We start from the raw sequence: 14,763 nt of genomic DNA on the forward strand, positions 1-14,763 counted from the left end.
AACAGGATTACTGTACAGACATCTTTATGACCCGCGATCAGCGAGATAAGCAGATGATAAATAATTCTTGGCTAGAAATTGCAACAGCAGTGGGAAAGGAGAAAGTTTTTGTTTAAAGGTTTAGAAAAACTTGAAGGATAAGTTTGTTAAAACCAAAAGAGGCCATGGCAAAAGTGGAGACCCAGGTAGACAATTACAGAAATATGTTTTTACACTAGTCATAGATTTTACACTGATGTATTTTGTTCAATTTAGAATTTAAAACAATTTAATAGCTACAAAACTATAATTAAGTCACAGAATAATTTCTTTGATAACTGGAAAGGAATATTTAAACCTGTCGGTTTACAATACACTGATGCCCTGTTTCTCTGGACATAATTGGTGTTATCATGTTGGACCATTATTGGTTTTTTAGCATAAGTATAGGACAGAAACTAGCCAGACAGTAATGTGTGAATTGTGGAGCGGCCTAAATCTAAAAAACATCTGTATTTTTTAGTAAGTGTGCTTTTTTACTTTTATTTTTGCGATAATAAAACATATATTTGTAGAGCAACCCGTGTTCTGTTGTCATTAATATTTTAATTAATTGTAATTAACTGTCCGAGATATGAACAAAAGCAAGTGATGACCAATAATTATTTGCTAGAAATAGCAACAGCAGTGGGAAAGGAGGAAAGTTTATGTTAAAAAGTTTGGAAAAACCTGAGGGATACGTTTGTTTATGCCAAAAGAGGCCATGGCAAAAGTGGAGACCCAGCTACACAATTACAGAATATGTTTTTCCATCAGTCATAGCTTTTACACTGATGTAGCCTAAACGTTTGTGGAGCGGGCTAAATCTAAAATAAACATCAGTATTTTGTAGTAAGTGTACTTTAGTTGCTTTTATTCTTGCCATAATAAAAATATATTTGTAGAGCAACTCATGTTCTCTTGTGATTAATATTATAATAAACTTTAAATGGTAAAACTGTCCAAGATATGAACTGAAGCAAGTGATGCATCAAAGTTTGATTAAAAGAAAATATTGAATGGTTATAAAAATGCTTATAATGATTAAAATAATGTATAAAAACAATAAAAAATAATTAGTTTAAAAATATTGAACGATATTATGATATGACGTAGTACCGGAAACTTCCTACTTCTCTATTTATCTGTCTGATTTAAAGAATATCACAACGGCGCACACGGAAAGTATAAAAGCCTTGTCTGTTTCGCTAGGTGCGCACGCAGTCGGCAGAGGTGCGCAATGCGGCGCCAGGCGAAAGTATAATTCCAGCTTTACTGTGCCCACCTTCAATGTGAAAAATGTTCAAATCCTACTCGTATTAGATCAAGTAGACTAAGATGTTTTGCATTGGTGCCACGATCCGAATGAGAGTGAGGTTTAGGTGGGTGATTATAATGGACTTGACTTGACTAGAGGATGCTGTCTTTAGCATGCTTGCTAGTTGCCTTTTTAGTGTGCCCTCCTTCCATGCTGAAATCATTGTTAGAATCCCACTCATAACATGTCAAGTACAACCAGAGGGTATAAATTGGTGCCATGACCCGGATAAGAATAAGGTTTAGGGAGTAAGTGTAATGGACTTGACTAGAGACTGTTGTCTTTAACATCCTTGCTAGTGCACTATTTAGAGTCCTTGTTGGTATGCCCTCCTTCCATGCTGAAATCTTTGTTGGAATCCCACTCATATCTGGTCAAGTACAACCAGAGTAGTTAAATTGGTGCCGTGACCCGGATAAGAATGAGGTTTAGAGAGGTAAGTTTAATGGACTTGAATAGAGACTGCGGTCTTTAACATCCTTGCTAGTGCACTATTTAGAGTCCTTGTTAGTATGCCCTCCTTCCATGCTGAAATCATTGTTGGAATCCCACTCAAATCAGGTCAAGCAAATTGGTGCCGTGACCCAGATACGAATGAGTATTAGGGGGTAATGGACTTGACCTGAGACTGCTGTCTTTAACATTCTTGCTAGTGCACCTGCTTCCCACATTAGATTTGTTGGTTAGAATACTGCTTGGATTGGGCCGAGTAGAACCAGAGGGGTCACATTAGTGCCATGACTTTGGGGGAGGAATGGGTATAACAAAGGCAAACAAGCAAGTAAACTCTCACTTCCCTAGCATCAAGATTTGTAAGTGCATTGATGCTGTGTTGGTGCCGTGACCCGGTTGAGAGTGAGGTTTGGGGTGTGCATGTGTGTGTAATAGACTTGACTACAAGCTGTTGCCTTTAGTGTCCTTGTTAGTGCACCCTACTCCCATGTAAGCGTCACTGGTTCAAATTCTACTTGGATCAGAATGTGTGCATGTGGGGGATCACTTCTAAACATGATCTAACCTGGTTGAGATGAAACCAGAAGGTTAACCAGAAAGTTAGCATTTGGCCAGTAAAGACTGTGATGAAGTCAGTAAACTCTCATTCCCTAGCATCAAGATTTGTACTAACAACAGAAGATGGATGCAGTCATCTTTACAGTCATTTTACATTAGTCTGGCCACCTTTCATACAGAAATAGTTGCTCGAATCACACTCATAACAGGTTGAGTAGAACAAGAGTGCATTGGTGCCGTGACCCGGTTGAGAGTGAGGTTTGGGGTGTGTGTGTAATTGACTTGACTACAAACTGTTGCCTTCAGTGTCCTTGTTAGTGCACCCGACTCCCATGTAAGAGTCACTAGTTCAAGTTCTACATGGATCAGAATGTGTGTGTGCAGGGGGTGGGAGGGATTCACTTCTCATCATGATCTTACCACGTTGAGATGAACCAGAAAGTTAGTATTTGGCAAGTAAAGACTGTGATGAAGTCAGTACCTTCTTCCTGATTTTGACTAGGTTAGATATTTTAGTGAGTTGTACATCTGCGTATCTACACATATGTAGCATAAGGCAAACGGGCAAGACATTTTTATGCTTGCTTATACTAACAGGATTACATAAAACGCTATATGACCAGTACATGACTTGGCAGTGAAGGGCTAAATATAAAGCCTCCAGCAAATATGCACAGTCGTGCCACTCCATAAGTACTCTTTCTCCCCAAGTACATCACAAGAGATGCCATATGGACAATTAAGACCAGAACACTTCAGTCTGGCTTTCATGCAAGGCTTCAAGAATGTTTCACTTATTTTTCTAATTGCGTTAATCACTAAACAACACTTAAAAAATGTTAGAGTATAGAAGCTCAATGCCATGTTTTGTCCATGGCATCAGTGGAAAAAGTGCTAATGCAATGCACCCTGTGTTCTTAGCTTTCATTTTTGTCTCGAGTCTCTCTCAGGTTAAGTCTGAAAGGTGATTCATGGGGGATTCGAGGTGAGTGTCAGATCAGAGTACAGCAAGACCCGAATGGAAAAGAGCCAGGAGGATGTAAGAGATCTGTCGACACTGCTGAAATGCCACAGCCCTGATGATATTTCCGACAAACCGGGAAGTCAGAGGAGTATAGTTATCACCTTGCACCTGCCTATCCAGTCTTCCCTGAGATGTCAATAATCTTGACAAAAATGGACAGTGGATTTTTTGCTCCGACTGCTGCACTAATAAGGTAGAAAAACACTGGAAGATTTAGAAATGGAAACTGTAATGAATCTGCTTCTATTAACTAATTATTTCAGTACTTTGGAAACATCATTTGGAGATAAAAAAAAAAAATGCATTCATGCTAGATTACATTTAAAAAAATGAAACAAATTAGTAAACGACTATAAAATTATGGCCTCTAATTTAACGATTTAGGCTCAGAGTTTAAGGGTCTGTCCAAATCCACTTTTGCTATTTTAAGGATGGGAAATATGGTTTGCGCCCCGGCACATGGTTTAACAGGGTTGTGCTTCTTCTCTTAATGAGTTATGGGTGTGTTTTGAGCATAACATGCATTAAACCAATCAGGGTCTCATCTCCCATTCCCTTTAACAGTCAGCTGTGTCACGCCGTGGCACATTTGCGGTTTACATGGCGGACTTTGTAAGTGGAAAAACTGAATGGAAAAACTGAAAGCTTCACTAGCGAGAAAACAGTTAAGCAGACCATAATAAAGAATAAAGAATAGGCCTCCTTCATTTGGCCTCTTTACTTTCTCTTTACTCCTTTACTTTTGTGGATAAGGAAACATTGTTGTACGCACTCCACTGAAGACATCCATCAGCCTATATTTTAAATTTTGTTTGTTAAGCACAAAGATTTGTTTCAAAACTATTTCTAAATTCAGTTCTAATTTCCAGCCAACGAATAAATGAACAATAATAACGAAGTGTGGTCAAAAATCTGAGTTATATCCAAACACACGTCCTATTCTTATGCCTCATATGGTGATGCAAACAAATCCAAAACTCGACAGGAGGACAAATCTAAACTTGTTATTAAAACAAATATAAATATGCATATAATAAATAATACTACTACTAATAATAATATAACATATTAGTCATGAATAAACTGAAAAAAGGTAGGGCCCTGTACAATTGTTAGACTGTTGCTTTTTCTTGTGTTGTCAATATGCTTGTGTGATATAGGCCTATTGTTGTGTGCACAATGTTTATATAATTATAACCAACTCCAAGAAAAGTGGGGGTCGTGAGTCACTGGCATTGTTATTTTGGGGGTCACGGGCTGAAAAGTTTGAGAACCCTGATGTAGGGAACATTTCGAGCTCAAGACAGTTCCTTGTAGCTCTCTTGTAATTAGCTGGTTATCTAAATTACTGAGAACAGCTGATCTAGCCAAATAAGATTTGAGCTAATTTCGGATTTGAGCAGAAATAAATGCAATGGAATTTGTACACAAGATGATTATTATTTATATGAGTGCAAATGGAATCCAATAACTCATTCATTCATTCTTTTCTATTTCATTTCATTTCATTTCATTTATTTTATTTTATTTTATTTTATTTTATTTTATTTTATTTTATTTTATTTTATTTTATTTTATTTTATTTTATTTTATTTTATTTTATTTTATTTTATTTTATTTTTCATTATATATCATTTTATTTTCTTATTTTATTTCACTTCATTTCTTTCGTTCAATTTCATTTTATTTTATTTCTTTTAATTTAATTTTCATTCAATTTCGTTTTAGTTAGTTTCGTTTCATTTATTTTATTTCATTTCATTCAATTTCATTTTATTTCATTTCTTCATTTCATTTTATTTTATAAATTTTTTTTTTCATTTTATTTCATTTTATTTTATTTCATTCAATTTCGCTTAGTTTTATTTTATTTTATTTCATTTTATTATTATTTTTTCATTTTATTTCATTTCATTTCATTTAATTTAGTTTCATTTATTTTATTTTACTTCATTCCATTTCATTATTTCATTCAATTGTATTAAATTTAATTTCATTTAATTTCAGTTCGTGTTGTGTTATGTCGCTTTATTTTAATTTAATTTAATTTAATTTAATTTGTTAATTAATTTGTTAATGTGTTTATTCATTTAATCTATATTGTATACATTTATCTTTTATTTATAGTTTGGAAAAATAATCGTTCATTGATTTATTTTTATTTTATGCATCCTACATTCATAATTTTGAAACAGCAATAATAGTTGGTTGAAATAATAGTCCTTTTGATTCAAAGTCAATTTAATATTATTTAGACAGCATTAAATGTTATTTATTACTTTGGAATTTTATTTCAGATTCAGATTTATTTTCTGATTCCGCAATTTTGTTTGTTTAAATTAAACTAAATAAACAAAAACAATTACTTTTATTAATGTCTGGCTTCACTGCTGCAATAAAAACTATTTTACAACAATGGCTTACTCCTGACATGAATCTTAAAAGATTCTGGCTGTTCTCTTTTCATAATATTGTTTGTTCAGAAGAAAGATGCCCAAAGTAGGACCAGCGGGCAGAAGTTGGCCTGTTGTAACCTTTAAATTGGCCTTCACCCTTCAACCAAAGGGTTGGGGTGAACGCCTTTAACAAAGAGATCGTCATTTTTTAATTTGACGTAAACTTTTTGTTTTATTGCTGAGCTATAAAAAAGCAAACAGAAATTAAATGTTTCAATTAAATGTTGTAAATGAATCCGATTGTTTAAAATGTAAATACTGTCACTCGATGGATAAAGGACTATGCAGAAGCAAATGAAGGCAAAAACTAGTGTAATTCTGTTATAAATGAGATTTTTTTTTACTGTAAAAAGTTCATTATAAAATGTAAAAACATATATACTGTATTAGGTAATTCATTCATTCATTTTCTTTTTGGCTTAGTCCCTTTTGTATTAGGTAATATAAGGCTATATTTTCTAGTCATTTTTAAATCTTATTAAATAAATAAGGAATTTACCCATGGCAACTATATACACCTTCGGCCCACTCGCCTCAATCAAGTTTGGTTTTTGGCCTTTTATAAGAAAAAAATTGGTGAAACTTTATATTGATGGTCTGTTTGTTAAATTTAAGGTACATTGCATCTACATGCCAACTCATTTTCATTAGATTATAAGTAGACTGTTAGATTGGGGTTAGGGTTGGGGTTAGTGTAAGTTGACATGTATTTGCAAAGTTTTTTATAGTCAGTTAAATGTCTGTTGAAGCAGCAGTATCAACAGATATTAAGCAGACAGTCTACTAATACTCAAATGGACCATCAAAATAAAGTGTTACCAAACATTTGGGCAGCACTGCAAAGATTACCAGGGCTGAAATACATACCGTGACTAACTGGAATAAAATAGCCCAAGCTTTAAAATGATTTTTCTATCATTCACTCTATGTCATCACTTGCTGCCGTTGGTTTACTCTATGATGTATTTCTTTTAAATGTATATATTTACTGTTTGTGTTTCTCTTTAAATATCTCTACTTTCATCCCTGCTTTATGCTACCCTTTTAAAATAAATAAAAAGACAAACCACAAAAAAATACTTTCAATATTAACTGTTTTATTTAGCTCTATTTAATTAATCTATTTCAATAATCAATTTTTTTGTTATTATCTCCAACCCTAACTAAACACTATTATTAGATTGCCTATTATTAATGTTATTAATGACACATCCCTCTAAAAGTATTCTGGACACTCACTCTTGTTTCCGGTCTAGAATTATGCTCGCCCTGACATTTACTTGCCCATTCATCCTGCTGCTTTAAATAGACCTATTCATGTAAATGCATGCAAATTATGGTAATATAAACAGTTCGCGTCACCGGGAATAAATTAACGTCCTCTCAATCAGCATTTATTTCAGAGTATTCCCTCAGCGCTACCTGCTGTGAAGCAACATGCTCTGATTGGCCAGATTCCTAATAACCCCTCCCCCATACCTTTACTTTGCCTTTTGATTGGCCAGTCGGTTCCTCACCGGCAGCTCAGTGTGGGAGTCGGGCTTTAATTAGAGAACTGGGGAGCAGAGCTGTGAACATGGCCGCCGCTGACCAGGATTTTGGCAGAACGCCGGAGTGAAAACTGAATGGTCTCGCACTTATCCAGTGAGTCACGCGGGACTGTCTTTCGCTCCGCTACAAGAGACCTCCGAGTGTTTTCTGAGAGGTCCTTTAAGACCGTAGCCTTCAATATAGTTATGAAACATGAAGAGGAGGTGAGAACAGACGCATGGCGTAACTGGCAGGATGTGTGGATGTAATTTGATTGATAGTGGTTTACAAAAATGGACAAATATGTACATTAAACTATGCAAACATTTTTGGATTTTATAAATGATGTGTTTAAATATGCAAATAATACAATTATATAATTAAATATGCACTTATTTGCATACAGTTTAAGCACAAAAATCTGAATATTGGAAGATGGCAGGCTCATTTTTTTTGGCATATTAGAATCTGACTTTTAATCGTTTGATTATTCAAAATACTGCAAACAGCCGGGGGGAAAAAAACACTATTTAGTAGAATAAAATGTTGTATATAATCCAAACAATTTATGTACGAACATATCTTATCTGAAAAACCCTTCATAATACAGATATGAACAAAAATGTACAGTCTGGTGTATGTAGGAGTTGCTGAAGTGACTCTAAAACTACGTTTGAGAAAATGGCCATTAAAATTATGTGTGTAGTTGACAAATAGGCAGTGAAAAATATTGTTGTAGTCTGATGTTTGAGAAAATATAAGGGGCCACTAATTTTATCAATTAATTTACTTTTATTTTGTATTTTTACAGAACTGTACCATAAATACAGTACATCTTATGGTGTGTCAAGACAAACATTAAGAAAAACAACTCTTAATAATATACAAATAGCGTAAGAATGATTTATCTTCATTGTTGGAGTCTTAAAGGGCACCTATTTTACCCCTTTTACAAGATGTAAGATAAGACTTTGCTGTCTCCAGAATGTGTATGTAAAGTTTCAGCTCAAAATACTCATCAGATTAGTTATTATATAATGTAGAATCTGCCCGTTTTACTGTCTGAGGACAATTTAGCCATTTTTGTAGCCTGTGGCTTTAAATCCAAATGAGCTACACCGACATGCGTATCAGCTTTTCATGCATTATGTCAGATAAACAGCAGTCAGTGATAGAGACATGGATGAAGCCAAAATAAGGTCACTAGTCAAAAATACCAAGTACATTTATTTCATGTATTTGTGGTGGAGTCACACACACACAAACACACACAAACAAACACACACACACACACACACACACACACACATGCAGGTTTACTGACACCATGTGGCCGTGGTGATTATAGCGGTTAAGAATTATATGTTGATTTTACTCTCTTTATTACAAACATGCTCTGTTTTAAAGTTATAAAACTAATTATTAAAGAGCAGCTGATCACAGAGAGTTGGAACAGATATTTTAATCTCAGTTTAAAATGGTGCCTGTCAATCAATTCAGTGGGCAGGGAACACAGCACTCCTACATCACGTTGCAGTGGGCCTCAAATGGCCCGTTTCCATTGACTGGTACAGTACGGGTTGGTACGGTACGGGTCACCTTTATCAGGCTTGCGTTTCCACTGCCAAAAGGGAACCTTTTTGGTGGGTATGGTGTACAACAGAAACTTTCAGACGACGTCATTTTTACGCGAGAAAATGTCACAGTAACATCGTACGGGTGGATCACATGTCATATGAGAAGCACTTCTCACAAAACAGATGCTTTATACACATAAATACTTGTTTATAAATGTTTATTACTAACCTATGTACATAATAGGTTCTATGAAATTGATTTGACTATAACTGCAGATCAATGATGTAACGCCTGTAAATATATGAAATAAATAAATAAATGCAACATATATGAACACATATAGACCCTTAAAGTCTCCGATATGATACCATTTACAGAAAAACTACACACAGCAATCATTTGGTCCTTATTTGGGTTCAAAAAGAACACGAAATTTAGCCCACAGTCAGAGCTAACCTCTCATCTGTGTCTTTAATCTTCAGCAGTACATGTAACCTCTTGTTAGAGAGTAATTCCGTCATTCTGAGTTCCGTCATAATAGTCCAAAAGATGATGATAATTATTAAACATAGCAGTTTATTTATGTTTTAAGTTGCTGAAAGCATCATTTGCTGCTGTTTTCTCCGGCTTCTCCATTGTTTTTTTTGCTCTTCACTCTTGCGTTTGTCCGTTTCTGAAAGAACTTCAATGATCACGCACACATTATTATCATCAGCTCAAGTAGTTCTTTATTTTAAATATAGACGCGCTGTATATTTGAAATATATTTCTCTCTGGAGAAAGTTAAACTTTTTGATGGCTTCGTAAAACAACAACAGGACACAACAGATTTTATTCTTCTTGGCCTTTTGGCTGTTCATCAAGACGATGACGAGGTTTGTTTGAGTTCGGGTCAACCATGGCTTGTTATTATATGTATATATTATTACGGTGTAATGTCTCAGCTGTGTTTTTAAAAATGGCGCCTCCTTTGTTTTCATTCTCCTGCTTCTGTGAGTGATGCATCTCTGTAAACCAACAGCCTTCAGCTGTGCGTCTTGCTCCGCCTTTTGGTACTCTTTTTTCATGCCCTTTGCAAAGGATGACCAAAAAGTGGTACGGTAAGGTTCGCTTTTAGGTACCCTTTGACTGTGGAAACAGCCATAAAAGTGTACCAAACCAAACCATACCATACCACTCAGTGGACACGGGCCAAAAGTCACTGGGATTTGAGTCCTATTTTAACGCAAGTAAATTTTAAAAACGAGACGTGTTCATGTCACTTCGATATGACTGTGGACACACTTTACATACACACAGTTGTGTCCAGCTTACAAAAGTTGATTTTGCATTATAGGTACACTTTAATTTAGTGCCTTTATATACAGTTGAAGTCAGAATTATTAGTCCCCCTGAATTATTTAGCCCCCCTGTTTATGTTTTCCCTAATTTCTGCTTAACGGAGAGATTTGTTCAACACATTTCTAAACATAATAGTTTTAATAACTCATTTCTAATAACTGATTTATTTTATCTTTGCCATGGTGACAGTAAATAATATTTGACTAGATATTTTTCAAGACACTTCTATACAGCTTAAAGTGACATTTAAAGGCTTAGCTAGGTTAATTAGGTTAACTAGGCAGGTTAGGGTAATTAGGCAAGTTATTGTATAACGATGGTTTGTTCTGTAGACTAATGAAAAAAAATTGCTTAAAGGGGCTAATAATTTTGACCTTAAAAATAAATTCTAGAAAAATACTAGCCAAAATAAAAAAAAACTTTCTAAAAAATATTATCAGACATACTGTGAAAATTTCCTTGCTCTGTTAAACATCATTTGAAAAATATTTTAAAAAGAAAAAAAAATTCAAAGGGGTGCTAATAATTCTGACTTTAACTGTATATGAAATGATGAATAATATGGCTATCACACCAAAAGACAACCAACAAACAATTATAAAGTGGTTCAAAAAGGTTTTCACACTGTCGTTTTAATTGTCCAATTTAAAATAGACTCCCACTTCAAATTAACAGTGTAATTATAAATGTAATTATAGAAATTATAGATGTAATTACATGTAGGTATTTAATCAATCATAAGTGCAATGCAAAAACATGTATTAAAAAAACGCAATAAGTACATTGTATCAAATGACTAATTTTCAGTATAAATACATGTTAGTTAAGGCTGCTTAATATAAAGTGGGACCAAAATTAGCATAGTGTCACACCCGAGGACATGATTTTTACTGACTAAATGTCAAGTTCCTTTGTTTTTAGAAAAATATGGATAAAAAATAATTATTGGCATTTATAAAAATGGCCCTGGGGTATTTATTAATGATTTTACGATGTTCTGTATAAAAAAAAAAAAAAAAAAAAACAATGTAATAACGGCAACAAAACATCCAAGGAGGACAAAGAAATGCTCAACTATTTAAAAATGCAGTGTCATGTCAACAACCAATATATTGTGATTAAAATCCACTGACACAGATTGATAAAGTGAGACAAAATTAACACTTAAAAGTGTATTTTGAATGTTTTCCTTTCATTAGACTTGAAAAATCACTTCATAAAAAGCCAAAAAGCCCAAAACAGACATATGTCTTTGCTTGTAATGTCTCGCTTAAAGAAAACACACAGACTGTAGCGTTCTTCAAAATAGTTTTCTATTAATGATCTCATTAATTTTCATTCTAAGAATATCCTAATTAAGAAGGGTGATAAAATATTACATTCTGCAAGGACATTTTAATGAAAGTAAGCGCTCCGATAAGTGGACTCGCATGGAATTAGTAGATTAGCTTGGCTTCGGTCTGAATATGCTAATAACTGTCACCAGCTCTTGCCAAGAGATGATACAGTGTGCAATCTTGCGAAGGCTTTTGCTAAAATTGCCCAAAAACAGCTCATCAGCTTCAGTTACTCTGAAAGAAAACAGTTTGAGGCTGAGGAATTGAGATGTGAAGCAAAGTACATCTAGGACTCTGTAATAGGAGTGTTTCGCTCCTCTTATTTCAAAATCTTGCCGAATCAAAGCTTAAGGCAAATTTAACTTCAAGTTCAGCTTAGAGCTTAGAGAAAAGAGTGAAGCGCTGAAGTACAGAAAGTTACTAGCATAATTTCAGCTAAAATTTACTTTAAAGGAACTTTTCAAACACAAATGGATGTTTTGTTATCTTTAAATAGTTATAAGTACCTGGGTTATGTGAGGAAAATCTACTCAATCACAGCAAGTGCTGGACAACATCCTTGCCTAAACAAAATATCAATGTGCTGTGGTATGGGTTCAGGCTGTGCTGAAATGTATTAATTTCTTGTTAAAAAGACATGAGGCTAAGTACATACTAAGAGAATTAGCATATCTCGGTGAACGTTTCACTTCGATTATGCAAGTTTTTGCTGAACTTGGTTTTAGAAATGAAAGGTGTAAATGTGCGCACCTGCTGTGGTTCCTCTCTGAATGACAAGCGTAGCCTCTGTTCCCACTGGACAGTCCTTGAGCAGCTGCACCACCTGTGTGTGGTTCAGTCCCTGGAGACACTTCTGATTAATCTCCACTATCAAGTCTCCTTCACACAACCCCGGACAACCCTGCGGCTCCAGAACCTGATCAAAACAGATCAAAACCAGTGAGGATGTACTGTATTTTATACTTCATAAGTATATGAACATTAGGACAATACATACAACCATTTAATATCCTTAAAGGAACTAGGTTCGGGTGGAAATACGGTAATAAGGTATACCGCGGGATCTAAAAATAACAACGGTATCAGTTTCAATACTGTTATACCTTCATAAAAAACAATGAACTTAATTAGGAGACAAGGATTAAATAATAAATATAATGTATTTAATGCCCACAAATGCGTAGACGTGGTTGTCATCATGGGACAGCAAAGAGGAGACATAGAGAGGTGGGGAGAGATGGCAAATAGTGCACCAAGAGACCTGGTCTCTAAAAAAAAAAAAAAAAAAAAAAGGCGGAAAATACGGATGAGGCAATTTGCAAATTGTGCAACAAAAAGGTGACCGCGAGAGATGGAAATACCTCCAACCTACGGTTGCATATACGGTGTTCAGTTTCTGAATGAGTTATGCACAAGCCAACAGTTTGGTGACACTGTCTGAGCCTTATGTCATAATTTTTTTAATATGCCTGGTAATACCGTATACCGAGGTAAAATGAACAGTTTGACGTATCAAAATTTGGTACACACCTAAAAGGATCTCTCTACTTTTTTAAAAATAGGCTAATTTTAAGTCCCCTAAAAAGAGTTAAAAAGTTGAGTTTTACAATTAATTATTTTTTTTATTTTTTTTTTTACCATTCAGCTGAATTCTGAGTCTGGAGAGAACACTTTTAGCTTAGCTTAGCATAAATCATTGAATTGGATTAGACCATTAGCATCATGCTTAATTTTCCTATTTAAAGCTCGACACTTGTGTAGTTACACTGGGTACTAGGACAGAGAATTTTGCTAGGAACAATACTCAGGCGTAATAATCAAGAAACTTTGCTGCCGTGCCATGACTGCAGAAGATGCAATGACATTACACAGCGCCTGAAAATAGTCCCCAGCTAGATAACTTCCAATGTACTGTAACCACCTGCTTGTGCTCAAAGCCCTCTTGTGTAATGTATCACAAGAAGAAAACTTTAAATAAGAAAAATATCTAAACTTTTGTCATTTTTGAGTGAGATGCAAATGGTCTAATCCAATTTAATTATCTATGCTAAGCTAAGCTAACAGTATTCCCACCAGATGAGTAGATCTGCTGAATGAATTAAAACATTTTAAAACTCAGCTCAAGGAGAGTTGTAAAATTAGCCTATTTTCAAAAAAAAGTGGAGTATTCCATCACATGCCGAACATTTAGCATTTCTAGCTCTTACATTTTAGCTTGACCTTTACCCTAAACTTATACTTAAAGAGATAGTTCATCCAAAACTAAAAATTTACATTTACTGTCCCTCAAATGGTTTTAAACATTTAGTTGTTGTAGAGTTGTTGTTTTTTATCTGCAGGACACTAACGAAAATATTTAAAGACTGACAGAAAATGGTAGGCACTGAATTCGATGACAGGAAAAAAATACAGTGGAAGTAAATTGCAGGCCCGTCGCCAGCCTTGTGAAAGGGGAGGTTCTTTTTAAAAGGTGGATATTTTTTGCAGTTATTCGCCTCAATTTTTATTTAATTATGAGGTTTAAATACTGCATTTTGGTGACTCTTTAAGCACTTTTTGCTAGATTAGGTTGTCAGATGATCACACTTTTTGATGTACCAAAGAAATATGAAAAAATACATATTTTTAAAAAACCAACTTTATATATCATTAGATTAAAGATAAATAGGAAAATCTTAAAGTTTTCAATTAAAACCTGTAGCCTATTGTCAGTTATTAGGCAAATAACAAACTGGCCAGCACATTCAACTGTCCTCAGTCAGAATTTGGCCATATGAATAATCAAAAACTAAACATAATATTGATGATAATAATAATAATAATAATAATAATAATAATAATAATAATAATAGTAATAATGTAGAGCTTAACAATTTTTCTAGCCTCTCTTAACAACAGTAGCCTAATTAGTATTAAACGTCACTTTAAAATAGGCCGCTTTTTGTGCTTCACACCGTTTTATTGGTCTTTTTTTCCAAGAATAAGGTCCAAGATTTAGGATAAAAGTTGTAAAATGTTTTCTCTATTAACATCAAAACAGTGATAATTGACTTTACTTGTGTCAAATCCAGCTTGGTCTTAAAACCTTTTTCGTTTGGTTATTTTGATAATTTATGATAGCATTACAGTCAAAATAGGACAAATGAGCTC

The 14,763-nt window shown here is 34.3% G+C and overlaps 1 protein-coding gene across 3 annotated transcripts in view; it reads right to left on the reverse strand.

Moving 5' to 3' along the window:
- Nucleotides 1-14,763, reverse strand: part of magi2b (membrane associated guanylate kinase, WW and PDZ domain containing 2b) — a 227,462-nt gene that overhangs the window by 53,345 nt on the left and 159,354 nt on the right. For all 3 annotated transcript variants that reach the window (XM_056451972.1, XM_056451971.1, XM_056451970.1), the window contains exon 11: nt 12,364-12,529. In XM_056451972.1, the coding sequence (XP_056307947.1) occupies nt 12,364-12,529 (166 nt within the window). The remainder of the gene's footprint in view (nt 1-12,363; nt 12,530-14,763) is intronic.

Source organism: Danio aesculapii, chromosome 25, assembly GCF_903798145.1.
Source record: "Danio aesculapii chromosome 25, fDanAes4.1, whole genome shotgun sequence".
Lineage (NCBI taxonomy): Eukaryota > Metazoa > Chordata > Actinopteri > Cypriniformes > Danionidae > Danio > Danio aesculapii.